Below are 14,626 nucleotides of genomic sequence, written 5' to 3'. Positions count from 1 at the left end.
TCTCTGTTGACTGGAAAAAGAGAGAGACCGCGCACCTGAGGAAAATCCCGTTAGTCTTCCCCCGCCCCCTGTCCCCCCCTCACCCCTGCCCCGGCCCGGCTCGGCTGTGTTTGTGTCAGTTTCATGCCAACATGGAACTTGTAAATAGTAAAGAAAAGGAAAAACTCGTGGTAAGTTTTGAATTGCATTTAATTTTAGTTTTCTAGTGGATCCGATTTGTGTGTTTTGCGGTTGTTGATGTCTGAAAAGTCTTATTTTCCTTCTCTTCATCGGAATTTTAAGGTTAGTATGACTACTGTCAAGCACTACCTCAATTTTGTATTGTTTTACAGAAAAATGGGCTTCACAATGATGAAAAGGAAATTGAAGAACAAAAGCAATGTCACAAGAGTCTTAAGGTCCATATCGAGCTAGACTGCATTGCTGTCACCCTATTTTTAGTTGGTTTATGTATGAGGCTTTATCATTTGGAAGAGCCTAAAAGTATTGTGTAAGTTTGAGTTTTGTTTGCATTTAATGTCTCTGGCTGGCTTACCTGAATTAGTCTTATGTGCTGTTTTTTTATTGTTTCAGATTCGATGAACTTCACTATGGGAAGTTTGTTGGCATGTACATGAAGCGGATATTTTTTTTCGATCAGCATCCTCCTTTTGGGAAGCAACTTGTTGCTGCAGTAGCTTATCTCGCTGGTTTTGATGGTGAGTTATTTTGTCCAGAAAGGTTTTCCAGAATCTGAGATTTTGTTTTTTGACTGGTAAAATAATTATCTTTGATTTCTTGTCCATAGGTGAATTTAAATTTGACAGCATTGGAAGTCCCTACCCTGCAAGTGTTCCTATATTTGCCTTGCGGCTGGTGCCTGCTATCAGTGGAGCTCTGCTATTGCCTGTTGCGTATCATGTTGTCCTTGAGCTCGGCTTCAGCCAGTGGACTGGAGCACTTGCTGGCTTCTTCCTTCTGTGTGGTATGTTTTCTATCCGTTGTTGATAGAAACCTTTAACATTTTGAGAATGTCTTTGACTGGACTTGTCTTGTTGCAGATAATGCTCTTTTAACACAGTCAAGATTCATTTTGATGGAACCAATGTTGTTATTGTTGTCTCTTTTGGGATTGCTTTGCGTGCTGAAATTCAGGAAATTACGTGAACAGCCTTACAGTGTCAAGTGGTGGCTTTGGCTTTCTCTTGCAGCTACCTTCTTGACCCTTGCAGTTTGGTGAGTTGCCTTAATTTTGTGTTCAAAGTTGTTCATTGTTTCGTGCTTGTCCACACAAATTTATTGTGTCTTTTTATTTCAGTGTGAAGTACATTGGAGGGTTGACGTACTCATTGTGTATGGCAATTCTGCTACGGGACTATTGGCATCTCCTTGGCAACCGAAGCCTTCCTAGTGGTGCTTTGCTACGCCAGTTCGCTGGCAGACTATGCGTGCTCATTGCCATTCCGTCTGCAGTTTACCTCGCTGTGTTCTATGTCCACCTCAGTGTCTTGAACCATGCTGGGCCCCATGATACTATAATGACAAGTGCTTTTCAAGCAAGCCTCGAGGTGGGTTTTTAAATGTTCTTTTAGTAGTGGCAGCTATTGAAACTAACCAGTAAGGCTTATTGTGTTAATATTCCCACAGGGAGGCTTGGCTTCTATCACACATGGACAGCCTCTGCAAGTGGCGCATGGGTCCCAGATCACGCTGCGACACACGCATGGCCGGCCGTGTTGGCTTCACTCTCATGATGCAGTCTATCCAATCCGGTACAGTGATGCGCGAGGGTCGTCCCACCAACAGCAGGTCACATGTTATACTTTCAAGGTACTCATGAATGCCGTAAATGTAAATTAGGTCAACTGCCTAAACCCAATCTTGTTGTTTGCAATTGTCTGTATTTCAACTTTGTCGCCAGGATGTTAATAATTGGTGGATAGTAAAGCGTCCAGATCGCAATGATATGGTGGTATCAGAACCAGTTGATGCAATTCAGCATGGGGATGTCATTCAGCTTGTTCATGGCATTACAAGCCGAGCTCTGAACTCTCATGATGTAGCAGCAGCAATGTCTCCACATAATCAGGTATAATACATTCCAGTGCAAAAATTATCGAAGCTGAAGCTGAGTTCATCTATAACAATCCTATTTGTCAATATTCAGGAGGTCAGCTGTTACATTGACTATAATGTGTCAATGTCTGCTCAGAATCTTTGGCGAGTTGAAATTATAAATGAAGACCAGACTGGCAAAGTGTGGCATGCTATTCGCTCTATGGTAAAAAATTATTTTTTCAAAATATAAAAGAACGTCTCTTTTGCAGCATGCATATAATACATGCATCTTGTAACCTCAACCCTTGTTTTTTAAAAAAAATCTAAATCCTGCTTTAGGTACGTCTAGTTCATGTAAACACATCACAAGCTCTAAAATTCAGTGGAAGGCAGTTACCAGATTGGGGCTTTCATCAACATGAAGTGGTAACAGACAAGCATTTAGTGCAAGATGACACTGTATGGAATGTTGAAGAACATCGATACACTAAAGGTAGTTGCATGAGCAATAAGCATGTTTTGTTTCATTCTTAATTGTGCTATACTGCAAGGAAAATTTTTGTTTTTTCTCAGCTGAAGACCAAAAGGAACGGGAGAGAGAGCTTGTTAATGCAGAAATGATTCCAATGTCTGCTACCAAGCTTACCTTTTGGGACAAATTTTTAGAACTTCAATATAAAATGTTGTTTTCGAACACTGAAAGTGTGCAAAACCATATGTACAGCAGTGACCCTTTGGAATGGCCTCTGCTGACAAGAGGAGTGGCATATTGGGTTAGCAGGGACAGCAATGTAAGTGCTCTGCCTGGCCCATTTTTATACAGAGAATACTTTGCTCGAGACACTAATTTATTGATTCTTTTCTAAGGCCCAAGTCCACCTTCTCGGAAATATTATTGTCTGGTGGTCAGCATCCATGGGAGTTGTGGTGTATTCCATGCTTTTGGTGTGGTACACCCTCCGGCGCAGGCGTGCGTGCTATGACCTACCTGATTATCTTTGGACACAGTTTGTGTCCATTGGAGAGGTGCTGCTGCCCGGGTACCTTATTCACTACCTACCATTTTTCCTAATGGATCGCACTCTATTCTTACATCACTACCTGCCGGCTTGCGTTTTCAAAGTTCTACTTTTGGCAGCAACTGTTGAACATATTTATCTGCTGTTGAGGTTTGTGCAATCTGTCTCTAATTCTTTTTCTTTATCTTTCAATCACTATAACTCACATTTTTCTGTTTCAGAAACCACATTAAGTTTAAAATGGTCTCCGTTGTTTTCCAAATGGTGATCTTTGTGTGGCTATTAATCATTTTGTGGGTTTTCCGCAAGTTCTGTGTTCTAAGTTATGGCACAACTGCCTTATCTGTGAATGATGTTCTCTCACTGCGTTGGAGGTGGTCATGGCATCTTATATTGCATCGGAATGTACATCTGTGAACTGACCACCAAAAGAATCTTTCCTTGATCTGATAAAATTTAGAAAACCTACAAATCAATTTTTATTTTTAGCGGTTTTGGGCTGTTTTTCTTTGTGTTTGCATGTCTCAATGTCTGAATTTGTTATATTTTAACAACATTCAAAAAGACTGATAGGATATTACCCTTTAAATATCATGGACCGCATGCTTTTAAAATCTTGTTAAGGATTGACTTTTATACTACTGTACAAATTCAATGCTTCTTAATGTTCCATAATTAAATAGACATGTTGGAGTTGGACGTCCTAGCAGTAGATAAGATTGTTAATAATAGTTAAAATTGATTTTTATATCTTTGTTTTTTGGCACCTTTCTTGGGCCTAATATTTATAGCTGTTGAACGAAATGATGTTTTATGACTTGTAATGTAGTTAAGAACCACAATGTGATTATTGTGTATTGACCTTGTAAATATTTATCTTATTTATTATTTTTGTATTTATTTTACTTGCTCAAAATCATTGTCTTCTTACATCACAATCTAAGTAATCAAACTGTTTTCAGTTATCTGCTGTGTGGTATTTTGATTCTGAAGAGCAGCCATTTCAAAAATGTATGATCAAAGTGCCTTCTCTTATGGTATCCATTACTTTGAAAATGAGAAAATGACTTGATACTGTTTTTTATTATGTTGTATACCTCTCTAATGAAGTGTTATGAACAAATACTCTGTAATTGAAAATATTTATTATCTGATGCATAGGATGTTGTATACTTATGTTGTGGCATGGCAGCTGAACTGTGCTATATTGGTGTTATGCTCTGAACATTTTTCTGAGACTTTATTCATGATCGTTCCTTGACAGAAAGTTGTCATTGGGCTCAAGAACTTATCTTAGTTTGGTTGTGTGTGTTTGTATCCCTTATCAGTCATGCTAAGTACCAAATTTAATCAGGAAAAAATGTTTATTCAAGTTACTTATCAACAAAATTTATCTACAATAGTGACCATCTTTTTGTCTAATGGATGATAATACATTTAACATAAAACTTGCGAATACAGTAATAACACATTCACATTTAGTCTCATTGTAAAACCTGAAAACACCCCAAAACATGCCTGCAGACACTCATTTTATACAATAATTTTACAAATCCCAAAGATGAAAACTACATTTACGAAGATCAACTCTGGTGCCTTGGATTCACTAGACAAGATAAGTAGGACCTTGATAAAAACACCCAAATGTTCTCTCTCAAACCGGTCAAGAAGTCAAAGGAAAACCAAGGGATGAAACACTTGGGTGCTGATATCAATTGTCTTTGGAGGGTTGACAGATAAGTTAACACGAAAATTACAAAATTGGACAAGTAACATCTAAATACGAAATTTTGATCATGGTAGTAATGTATAAAATTACGTGTATCAATTACTCAATAAAAAGGCATCCCCCAGAGACAAGTTTCTGCAAAGAATTGGCCTCTGTGGATATGTACAAAGGTTACAGTCTTCAAGTAGTTGAAAGCAATGATTCTTGCCAAGTTGGACAATCCAACTGTGCAGATCAGAAGAGTACAAGGACAAAGGCCTTATCAATCATTAGGTTGAAGAGAAATTAGTGAAAATTGGTCTGCAAGCAACACATCAAAGGAAGCACATCCTTTACACATCCCAACAAACTCTTATGCAGACCAGCTATATTATCTAAAGGAATGTGTAGATAGAGTTTTCTTAAATAAAAAAAGAACAAGATCGGTTTTATAGAAAGACCAATACTAAGTATAAGAATTATTTTTTTAGTCCTTTATTTATATATTTTTTTAAATATTTGATCTTGCTATGCAATGACAAGCATATAACTCGAGTGAGTAATAAAGCATCTGAATGAAGTCAATCTGACACATGCACAAAGCGCAGTCTAACTATTATGCATCGTTTACCTCAGACAGCTACAGTCAGACTTGTTAGTAAAGCTTTGGCCTCATACATTGCAATATAACATGAGAGAACATTATGAAAAAGTAAAAAACGAAGCGAACTTAGACAACTTTAAGATCTTTTGCTTTAAATAAGTGATGTGTCATGTTACCTGAGGGGTGGCAGACAACTTCATCAAAGATTCATGACTAGGTTCAGTTGAATGGACATAATTATTGCATTCAAATTGAATTCTGATGAAGCAACAGAAAAATGAACTTGTGATAACATGGGAACAAAATGAAACCAATTTTACCCTCAAAGTAAGAAACAAACAGGGGGCACTAGGCTACTGTAAAGGAACCTTTCAATAAAATAAAGCAAGAAACCCCTCATCCGAGCAAAATTAAACTAAGACAAAGGCAAACCTTTCCATCCTGAACTGTAAGGGTGACTTTGCACAAGGAACACAGTCATGTCTTCTCAAAACCACATTTAAGTCAAACAATCATAACACAGAAAGAATACAAGTTTTGTGAACAAGAAAACAGAAAGATAAATGCCTAACTTTAAGAAAAAGAACGTAAACAGCTTGTAAAATGTGCAAGAAGTACATCACACCTGACGAGACATATCACAGCAGCCGCAATCACATAATTATGTTGCCAGCCCCATCTCTTCACTCAAGGTTAACTCGAGGAATGAAAAGTCCCCTCCGGCTCAGCCACAGTCTACAGACAGATGGAAAAAAATCAATTTAACATCTCTATGATAAAATTTAAAAAAAAATACAATATTTGCTTAACTTACCCAACTCCAGTGCCTAGCAGAAGTGTCATCACATTGGTTATGAAGAGCGTGTAGAGCACTTCTTTGGAAAACAAGGAATTATTTCCTATCTTGGCCTGGCGGATGCTGAAGGTTTTCTTTTTTGGGTGCTTGAATTTCCAGTCCCTTCAAAAGAGAAAATAAAAATGAAAAGATGCAAACCAGATGAAGGCAGATAAACCCGACAAGCAGAGCTGCGACACGACACACTTACTTGGGAGGAGCTTGATCAGGCCGGCTACTCCAGTCCCAGATCCAATCAGAAGTAACCGAACGATCCACACTGGTCATGTCACCATCCTACAGCAGACATTGGCATGAATATGAATTCCAACAGGCAGGCTAACATGAACATACGTAACCATGGGCAGCAGCAAAGATACCTTGATGTTGATGTACACTCCACGAAGATCATCTTCTGAGGAAAGTTCCGTGTTTGGACTGTTGGGGGGAGACTTTGGGCTGCAACAACATAAAAACAATCAGTTAGTTATAAAATTGAAACCACGGTGACCGTTGGAGATAATTGAAGGCAAGGTCTCACCTGCTACGTGGGGAAACCCTAGCAGAACTCTGGTTGCTTTCTCGCTGAGCTTCCCTCAGCAAGCGGATGTATTCATCGGCTGATGCAGACCCGCAAAGGGGCAGCTGAAGTTGGAGCGGCTGGGTCCTCTCTGGACTGGGACTGGAGCATCCACTTGTTCCAAGCTCCACCCAGGATTCTGCAACATCATTTGCCGCAAGGGACATAATCAGAGCGAGAAGTAAGCACCAAGTGAAATGAACCCAGCAGCACAGCGTGAAGAGGACCAGACAGACTCCACAGAGAGAACTGTCATCCGCCACCCCACCTTCGCTGTCCCACGCGCTAGCAGCCACGTCGAGAAAAGTGACGGCAGTGTCCGCCTGGGACACGGCGCGGGAATTCCCTGCAGGCAACCCGCGAAACATTGCAACCGCTCTATTAGCACTGTAGCACTGGCCCAAGTAAACACAAAGTGTTAATTCAGACACACACGCGCGCGGCAGTCGCGGCACAGGGCGGGCAACAACTATCAGCCGCGGAGTGCTTCATCTTATCGCCCTCGACGTACAGCCCCGCGTACAGCCCCGTCCCGCGGCCGTGCCCCCTCCCCCCTCCCCCGGCGGCGGCGAGGGTCAAAGCCCCCCCGAACCTCCCCCTCCCCCTCTCAAATGGCTCCTCTCGCATCCCACACCCCCCGATCCGCCATCCGCCCCTCCTCTCCTCTCGCCTTCCCTCCGCGAGGTTCACGGTGATCCTTTGTCCGCCGTTCGGCCCTTGCCTTCGCCGGCGCGGCGCTGCGCGGTGCGCGGTGGCGGTGCCGCGTCGCGGCGGCCAGCGTCGGCGTGGTCGCGTCGTGGGGTCGGGCACGAGGGCCACGGCACGGGCCCCGAGGTCGGCGCCGAGCCAACGAACCCGTCAGCCCCCTGTGCATCCGCACGTCGCCCTGTCCATCTCGAAAATGAATCACCCCGGGCCGGGCCGCGGCACTCGAGACTCGAGAGCCTGCTTGTTTTTGTTTTTGTTTACAGGAAAAGTGACCGCGACGGCGGCGCACTACGCATCCGCGTCCGAAAATAAACACCGTCCTGTTGCTGTCTCTCGCCGGCCGCGCCGCCGAGCTTGCGGTGCAGGCAGAGCGGCTCGATATCCGCATCGCGCCGCGGCCGTGGCCATGCCCCCCCTGGCTGCCCCTGGCACTCTCGGACGCACCCCGGGCGCTCCCTCCTGGTTCCTGCCTGCAGAGTCTCCCTGCGCCGCGGCACGTAGTCACTTTACGCCGTACCGCCGTACGCACGCGCAAAGGCTTCACGGCCTCACACGTCCCGCACCACGACAAGCGCGTAAGCGCGTCCCCCAGCCCAACCCAGTTGGCGGTGCGAAAAGCAAAGCAGGCCGTCGAGGCCTCGAACCCCTTTCACTTCCTGGGGAGCCTGGGCGAGCCAGGCAGGCGACACGGCAACAGGGCAGGCCGGAGCAGGGGCGATTAAAATGCAAGGGGGAGAGAGAGGGAGGAGGGGCCTCTAGGCCTGGCATTGGGCGGAAGCGAGAGAGAGATAGTGCGCAGCGCAACCGCAACGCAACCACCACACTGTCGGACGGCCCGTCCCGTCGGCCCCCGCGACAAAGAGGCCGTCCAACAATGCAAAGCGAACCGAGCGCCTTGGCGGTGCGCTCTCCGCCAAACTGCGTCGCGGTGCCGCGGCCCGCGCATCATGCCAATGACACATGCCCAGCGAATGACGAGATAAAGAGACAGACGGCCGCCCCGGACGCTGAAAAGCAGCCAGAACAAAGACCATACGGCGCTTACGCGCTGCGCGCCACCTACCTCCCAGAGCTTCCTCGCAGCTGGAGATCATTCTTCGTCCTCTTGGCTCACACTCGCGCGTCAAACTAGATTCACAGAGCGGCCGCGCCACGAGCCAGCGCGCCACGCAGTATTTTCAAGATAGTACACACACTGGGGAACTGGGAGCACTGCTCGCAGGCGTCGCGCCACCGCTGACGCGCAAACGCTTCACGGGCCTTGTTTTGGTAAAAATGTCAACATGTGACGTCACGGCTCAGCTACAGTCTGCTCCTGTCTGCTCACTGCAGGACTCGGGGATTCGCGTGGCGTTGGCTTGGCCCGTACCCTTCCCCTCTCGCTGGCCGCCTCGGCTCGTGTTTCAGTCACCTAGGCTCGGTCCGGCACAACAAAATAACGCCAGGGCCTAAAGGGAGAAGGGAAGGGAGCCGCCCGAGTAGCAGCCGAAAGCCGAAGCAGCGAAGCAGCGCTGCACAACAACAAAGCCAGACCCAAACAAAAACATTACACCTCGAGTCAAGCGGCACACTGGGCCAACTCGTTTCCCTCGGTACCGCTCGTTTTAAACGGCCCGAAATATTTTCCTGTGAGACGTAAGAATTTTCCGATGTTTCAAAGTTACTAGAGCTAGAAGCCTGTCACTAATTTTCTCGCTGAAGGGGTCTTCGCGAGGTCCTCCAGTCAGTCGCTTGACTAAACCTGCAGTTCGTCTGCTCGCCGCGAGGCGCGGAGCAGCACCATCGAAAACAACTGAACAGCTGAGCTGATATTGCTTTTGCTCCGGACTCCATTCATTCAACGACGCAGTTACGTTGTCCCGAGCCATAGTGTCTCCCATAGTTGTGTGATTCGCCGTGCTCTGTCCCAGGAAATCGCTACCGCGGGCAGGATTTCACCCCGATTGACGTGAGTATTGGTTGCGGGCCGCTGGCGTGCCGTACGCGGCCCGTTTGTTGATCTCCGCCTCGGCCTGCGTGCGTTGGCTCGAGGCCGTCCGTCCAAGATGGAGGCGATCGTGGCTCGAGGAGTGGACGGGCTTCGCGTCCCACATTGAGCACTTTCTTTCGGCGCCCCTCGCGCCGCCCCGCCGCGGAATCACCCCGCCGCCCCTCACTGAGGTGCTAACTGGGCCCCTTGGCTGTTTTTCGTTTCTGGTGTGGGCACGACGTCGCAACACCCGCGGCTCCGCGGCCAGTCCAGCCTGCCCCCCGTCTTTGTTCGCTGCTTGCTGCTTAGCCGCGGGGGTGCTGGCGGGGTGCTAATCGCGACAAGGTGCCCGGCGGGGGCAAGCCCAAAGTGGGGCCCCGCTCCCCGCTGGCGCTCTCGCCTCGATTCGGCTCCATTTCCAGCCTTGGAATCCACGGAGACATCTGCGGGGGAGGGGGGGCGTTTGGGGCCTCATTTCTCAATTGTCCCCAATGAGAGCCAGAAGCGTGTCAGCCCTTGAGATTTGACTTCCCTGTTACAGGTTCTGATCACTATGAAGCTACCTACTTCTGAGACAAGCGCACCGTCTCTTAACGCTGGTTCGGGAAACGGGTATTACGGTCAGAATAACCACACAGTCATGGTCATCCTCGCCCCACCAAGTCCAGACCCAGCTCAGAATGGAGATTTCTCTGAATATTTCTGGATGGAAAATGAAGAAGAATTCGACCGACAGGTAAAGACAGAGTACCATTGTAATGCATTTTCTATTTCGACGAAGCACTGAATCTTTTGTTTATGCTGTACTTGCTCGTACTGTCTTTGTAGGTGCTGAAGGAACTGGAGGAGGAAGCCTTGATGGAGCAATGCATGCAGGCAATGATCGATGACAATTCAGCAATGGACAGCCCACCTGCACAGTGGCAACAGGAAGATGTCAATCCTGAAGTGCAGTAAGTTTTGTTTGAATTTTGTCATGTTGATCATGGGTGGCTTTTTAGTGTTTCTTACAGATGTGTTTTTGTGTGCCAGGAATGGACCCAGTTCAGAGCTGATAATGGCAATGAGAGGTCTGCAAGTAAATGGTGAGGCTGCTCAGGATCAACCAAAGTCAGAGGCAAAGGGAAACCATGAGGTAAATTTTCAAATCACTCTTTGAGTGTGAATCCTAATTTATTTCATCAATATTATAATGATGTCTTTCTCTTGTCTTGTTTTAGTTCAAGTTCAATCCCATGGCAAAGGAGTTCATCCCAGGCATGCCCTTCTTTCGTCCCAGTGGCCAGACATCCGACAGGAGTCCCCAATTCTCAGAATTAGTTGATAATCAACCAGATGCATAATTATTTTGTGTTCATGTATGAGTCTAACCGTACGGAATTAGAGTGATTTATGCTCTTCTGCAATGTGCGGTAGAGCTGTGTATAAAAGAGAATGGTTGTGTGAAAACTTTGTGAAATAACAGTATTTTTTCTTTTATTTTATGGAAGAAACTATTTAAGCATTTAATGCTTTGATTTCACATCCATGTTGGATATTATGTTTCCTACATACTTTTTTTTGTTTTTGTTTTCTTTGTTAAACTTCTTTCATCTGTATATGACTACAAATGGATCTGTTGCAATTGTATTTGTACACCTTGGTGGATTTCAACAGATAGGCTATCTTTGCAAAGTTGATCAATAAGTCTGCCGTTTCATGATTTTTATGATTATTTGTTTTTATTTGTTTTGGAGGTACGAGTATTGGTACTGTACTATTTCTAATCAATTTCTCAGATGTTTGCCATTGTATATGTTTTTTTTTTCCCTTTTATGTTGTTTATCATGCAACTTCATTGAATCTGTCATATGAATTCCTTCTCTTCTTGTCATTATAAGACTTGAAAATGATTGTGATGAATTATTTGTCTACTGCTGTGATTATCTTTGTGCTCAGCCATGGAATGAAATCGTCCAAGCTGTACAGTTGGTTTTCATGTAGGATTTTATGATCCTAGCATGTGCTTCTTAGGGTCTAAACTCATCACTGTGTGATCATCTTTCTTTTGTATATTTGTGTGTGTGACTGCTGGTGACTGCAAGTGAGAGTATGTGTGTGTGTGATGTACAGAGTGAATGTGACTTTGCTGATATGTTATTGCCCTGTGCAAATGTGAGAGAATGTGATAGTCCGTCATATGTTGGATTAGTGTGTTGGGTGCTGCATGAGGTACTGTCCTTCTGTATTCTGTATGGCTTGACTCATAATTTGGGATTATCAAACAATGATGAAAATGTATCCATGACAAGATTCAGGTGTCTGTCAGAAAAAATTGTAGTTGTTTTAGTTTTAGCTGTCCTCAAATATTTTAAATGTCAGTTTGTGGTTTGAATCTCTGCTTTTTTGTAACTTTTATGTGTTTTCAAAGATCCTTTAACTTACTTCACTTAAGTTTGTATTTTGGTGGTCATGATGGAAAGTAAATTGGAATGTGGTTATTATGCTGGGCGCCCATAGTGCCAAGTTGCTGTGCTGTTTGGAAAGCTTAAAGTTTTGATTACAAATCACGTTTGACCGACTTTTCTCTTGTAGCCGCTTTACCTTAATGTTTGGACAACGATTTATGGATTATTGCATGTGCAGTTTAAACAGTATATTATTAATTAACTTCTGAAATATAACAACTGAGGATGGTCAAGAAGTAATGACAATTTGCAGACTGATCTATCGTAATTAAAGGAACAAGTTAATTTTTGCAAGTGGCTTAAACTATTTGCATTGATACCTGTAATCTACTTAATATGTTCAATACTTATTGTGTGATTTAATAATATTATCAAATGTCTATCAGTGTACTTGTTATAAGGCAAATGATGCCATGTTAAATTGTGTTTCAAAGTTGCAAATTCATGTTTGAAACTACTTGACCATCCCCTTTGATTTAGCTGTAAGACTAAAGTCAAAATAAAAAAAAGATAAACAATGTTAAATTAATAAAGAATAGGTGTTGAACTGGAGCACTTTGGATAGTGTTGAGTCAACATTGCTCTAAATGTGTTGTTGGCCTGTTCATTTTCTTATTTGAAAAAATTAAAAACAATTAGTAGATCCTAAGTCTATCATTGCTACTAGCTTTAATCTTTTAAGTAAATGTGAAATGCTTCAATTAAATTGCTGTACTTCCTGTGCCTGTAGAGTGCATTTAGTTGCAAAAAAAAGAAGAGGGATATGGTCGAGTTGCCTTTGCGAGGGGTGCTGGGAAGAGTGCCTTTGTGGCGGAAATTCTGTTACATTAAGAAACCTTTGGGCTATGTTGTTTGTATAATAGCACGAATGTGTTGACTAGATTTACTTAGAAGCATCAATATTTTTTTTAATGAGAATGTGGGGATGGATCAAGTTAATGATAAATTAATGTTAGGCAAAGGTTTAAGACATAAAAAAATTTGTATGTCTGGTTGTTAGAGAATCTTTATTTGTTACCAGTTACAAAGAAAAAAAAACAACAGTCTATCTATATTTTACTATGTTATGTGAAAATATTTATGACGGATGGAGAACTTGTGTCCTAGATGGTGATCAATGGGCTTTGTGTGGTGTGGAGGTCCTTTGCAATCATTTGAGATTTTCTTGATAATATCACACCACTTTGCAGCCAGTGTTCCCCTCCTTAGCAAATCAGATTACCATCTAGGACACAGTGTGTTGTGCTGTCTGTTGAATTTTAAGATTTATCACTATCAGAGTTTACATGATTTGTGCAGGGCATGTGGCACATTTGCTGGAACATCACTTAGAATCCTTAAATAGAGACGTGCGAATGTTTCGAATCGACTTGGCCCTGATTCAATTAGTTTCTTTTTGAAATGGGAAAAGTCCCCATGTGTCACTGAAAGGTTTAAAAATTTTGAATCTGACAGGTTTAATGTTGAACTTTTAGTCTTAAAAGAACTATGATTCAATGTCTAATATTTTTTGTACTATACGATTCAATTAGAAAATTTAGATTCTATATGATTTGGCAGATTCGATTTGACCAGAAAATCCTTGATTCGCACATCTCTATCCCTAAGTTAGTGGTTTAGTTTCCTATCATATTAAAGACTTAAAATTTTATTTGCTGAAAATTTACTGCCCCTTTCTTGCTGTTTTTCATTGCAAGGTGGCAGATAGGATGGGGGCTTGATGCGCACACGGGCGTGAGGTAAATGAGATTATTTAACATTGCCACAAGTGTTCCAAGCTGAAGGAGCCAGCAAATTTTCTGTAAATTTGATCTCTATGCCTGCTCATTTTGCGAGATGTCTTCCTGTTGCACTGATGTAAACATCTAAGGGGTAGACAGACAGCAGCCAGGATTCCTTTGGAGTTGACATCTTGTGCAAATGTTCTGAGGCATCCTGAAGTGTTGGCCGCCATACCAACATACTCTTTAGTTAGTCAACACTAGTAAACCAGTCTTCTATTCAATCTGATTAGTTTTTGTGTACTTATAAAAGTGTTTACTTTTCAAATCCATTACTATCAAAATTACCAGTAGTTGAAATAATGTGTAAGTACAAAAACCAAAAAAAGGATATAAGGTTAGAGGGTGAAAACTATAAAAATAAGAAGAAAAGTATTGGTTGGTAATTTTCTCTGTTCTGAATCATGAATATTTCTCCTGTTGGTCGTTGTGCATTTGGTATGAAACTGAAAAAATATGGCATTTGCTGTTTGTGAATCTAGCCAATATTTGATGAAAGCAGAGCAGAGAAGTAAAAATCGCTTAATGATCGTCTTGAAACTTGTTAAATGCAAGGAAGCGTCTGATTGCGGAGTCCCATGAAAATGACATGTCATGTGGTGGCAAGACTTTGAGAGTTGAGTCGTGTGATTGTTTTGTAAAGTGGTGATTATTTGCATCTTGCTAGTCTTGACAAAGGAGAGACCTGATTTATGTGGATCGAGTGAAGATTAAAGAAAGTGGAAAAGTATTTTTGCAACTTTGGTATTTTATCATCCCCTTTTTTCTCCCCTGGTGTTCTCCCTCACTGAACAAAACAACATACCTAACATTTGACTGAGTAGACAATGGGCGGCCTGAGGACCTTGCGACACTTAACACATAAACACCAGTCAAAACTAGCTCAGGACAGCGGCAGCTTGGACGCAGCGCGCAACGCCCCTTAAATGGGGAGCCAG

At 43.2% G+C, this 14,626-nt stretch overlaps 3 protein-coding genes across 5 annotated transcripts; 2 read left to right on the top strand and 1 right to left on the bottom strand.

Annotated features, from left to right (window-relative positions):
- The first annotated feature begins 48 nt into the window (after nt 1-48).
- Nucleotides 49-4,531, top strand: LOC117646870 (protein O-mannosyltransferase 1). The gene is made up of 13 exons (XM_034388163.1): nt 49-170; nt 333-490; nt 574-698; nt 788-964; nt 1,041-1,215; nt 1,298-1,547; nt 1,627-1,809; nt 1,901-2,068; nt 2,147-2,260; nt 2,377-2,530; nt 2,611-2,828; nt 2,905-3,206; nt 3,278-4,531. The coding sequence occupies exons 1-13, from the start codon at nt 132-134 to the stop codon at nt 3,471-3,473; spliced, it is 2,259 nt and encodes a 752-aa protein (XP_034244054.1). The 5' UTR covers nt 49-131; the 3' UTR covers nt 3,474-4,531.
- LOC117646875 (BCL2/adenovirus E1B 19 kDa protein-interacting protein 3) lies at nt 4,402-9,013 on the bottom strand. 2 transcript variants are annotated; one of them, XM_034388172.1, is made up of 6 exons: nt 8,555-9,013; nt 6,745-6,922; nt 6,584-6,662; nt 6,415-6,500; nt 6,183-6,326; nt 4,402-6,103 (listed from the first exon to the last, which is right to left on the bottom strand). In XM_034388172.1, the coding sequence occupies exons 1-6, from the start codon at nt 8,583-8,585 to the stop codon at nt 6,052-6,054; spliced, it is 570 nt and encodes a 189-aa protein (XP_034244063.1). In that variant the 5' UTR covers nt 8,586-9,013; the 3' UTR covers nt 4,402-6,051. The 2 variants fall into 2 exon arrangements, with proteins under 2 accessions (XP_034244063.1, XP_034244062.1); XM_034388171.1 differs by lacking the exon at nt 8,555-9,013 and adding an exon at nt 7,052-7,268.
- A 259-nt stretch (nt 9,014-9,272) lies between these two features.
- Nucleotides 9,273-14,418, top strand: LOC117646877. 2 transcript variants are annotated; one of them, XM_034388176.1, is made up of 5 exons: nt 9,273-9,439; nt 10,002-10,196; nt 10,289-10,413; nt 10,493-10,595; nt 10,681-14,418. In XM_034388176.1, the coding sequence occupies exons 2-5, from the start codon at nt 10,014-10,016 to the stop codon at nt 10,801-10,803; spliced, it is 534 nt and encodes a 177-aa protein (XP_034244067.1). In that variant the 5' UTR covers nt 9,273-9,439; nt 10,002-10,013; the 3' UTR covers nt 10,804-14,418. The 2 variants fall into 2 exon arrangements, with proteins under 2 accessions (XP_034244067.1, XP_034244068.1); XM_034388177.1 differs by lacking the exon at nt 9,273-9,439 and adding an exon at nt 9,516-9,651.
- Nucleotides 14,419-14,626: the final 208 nt, after the last annotated feature.

Source organism: Thrips palmi, unplaced genomic scaffold, assembly GCF_012932325.1.
Source record: "Thrips palmi isolate BJ-2018 unplaced genomic scaffold, TpBJ-2018v1 HiC_scaffold_2, whole genome shotgun sequence".
Lineage (NCBI taxonomy): Eukaryota > Metazoa > Arthropoda > Insecta > Thysanoptera > Thripidae > Thrips > Thrips palmi.
The sequence above is the reverse complement of the archived record's forward strand: the minus strand, read 5'-3'. Positions and strand labels throughout refer to the sequence as shown.

What these genes read in the sequence shown, in the direction of transcription:
- LOC117646870 (XM_034388163.1), top strand. Translation starts at nt 132, where the DNA reads ATGGAACTTGTAAATAGTAAAGAAAAGGAAAAACTCGTG. An exon ending in GAAGAGCCTAAAAGTATTGT is followed by an intron (nt 491 to 573) that starts GTAAGTTTGAGT and finishes TTATTGTTTCAG; the next exon opens with ATTCGATGAACTTCACTATG. An exon ending in CTTTTCAAGCAAGCCTCGAG is followed by an intron (nt 1,548 to 1,626) that starts GTGGGTTTTTAA and finishes ATATTCCCACAG; the next exon opens with GGAGGCTTGGCTTCTATCAC.
- LOC117646875 (XM_034388171.1), bottom strand. Translation starts at nt 7,151, where the DNA reads ATGTTTCGCGGGTTGCCTGCAGGGAATTCCCGCGCCGTGTCCCAGGCG. An exon ending in CCTGATCAAGCTCCTCCCAA is followed by an intron (nt 6,327 to 6,414) that starts GTAAGTGTGTCG and finishes TCTCTTTTGAAG; the next exon opens with GGACTGGAAATTCAAGCACC. An exon ending in CTGCTAGGCACTGGAGTTGG is followed by an intron (nt 6,104 to 6,182) that starts GTAAGTTAAGCA and finishes ATCTGTCTGTAG; the next exon opens with ACTGTGGCTGAGCCGGAGGG.
- LOC117646877 (XM_034388176.1), top strand. Translation starts at nt 10,014, where the DNA reads ATGAAGCTACCTACTTCTGAGACAAGCGCACCGTCTCTTAACGCTGGT. An exon ending in GATGTCAATCCTGAAGTGCA is followed by an intron (nt 10,414 to 10,492) that starts GTAAGTTTTGTT and finishes TTTGTGTGCCAG; the next exon opens with GAATGGACCCAGTTCAGAGC. An exon ending in AGGCAAAGGGAAACCATGAG is followed by an intron (nt 10,596 to 10,680) that starts GTAAATTTTCAA and finishes GTCTTGTTTTAG; the next exon opens with TTCAAGTTCAATCCCATGGC.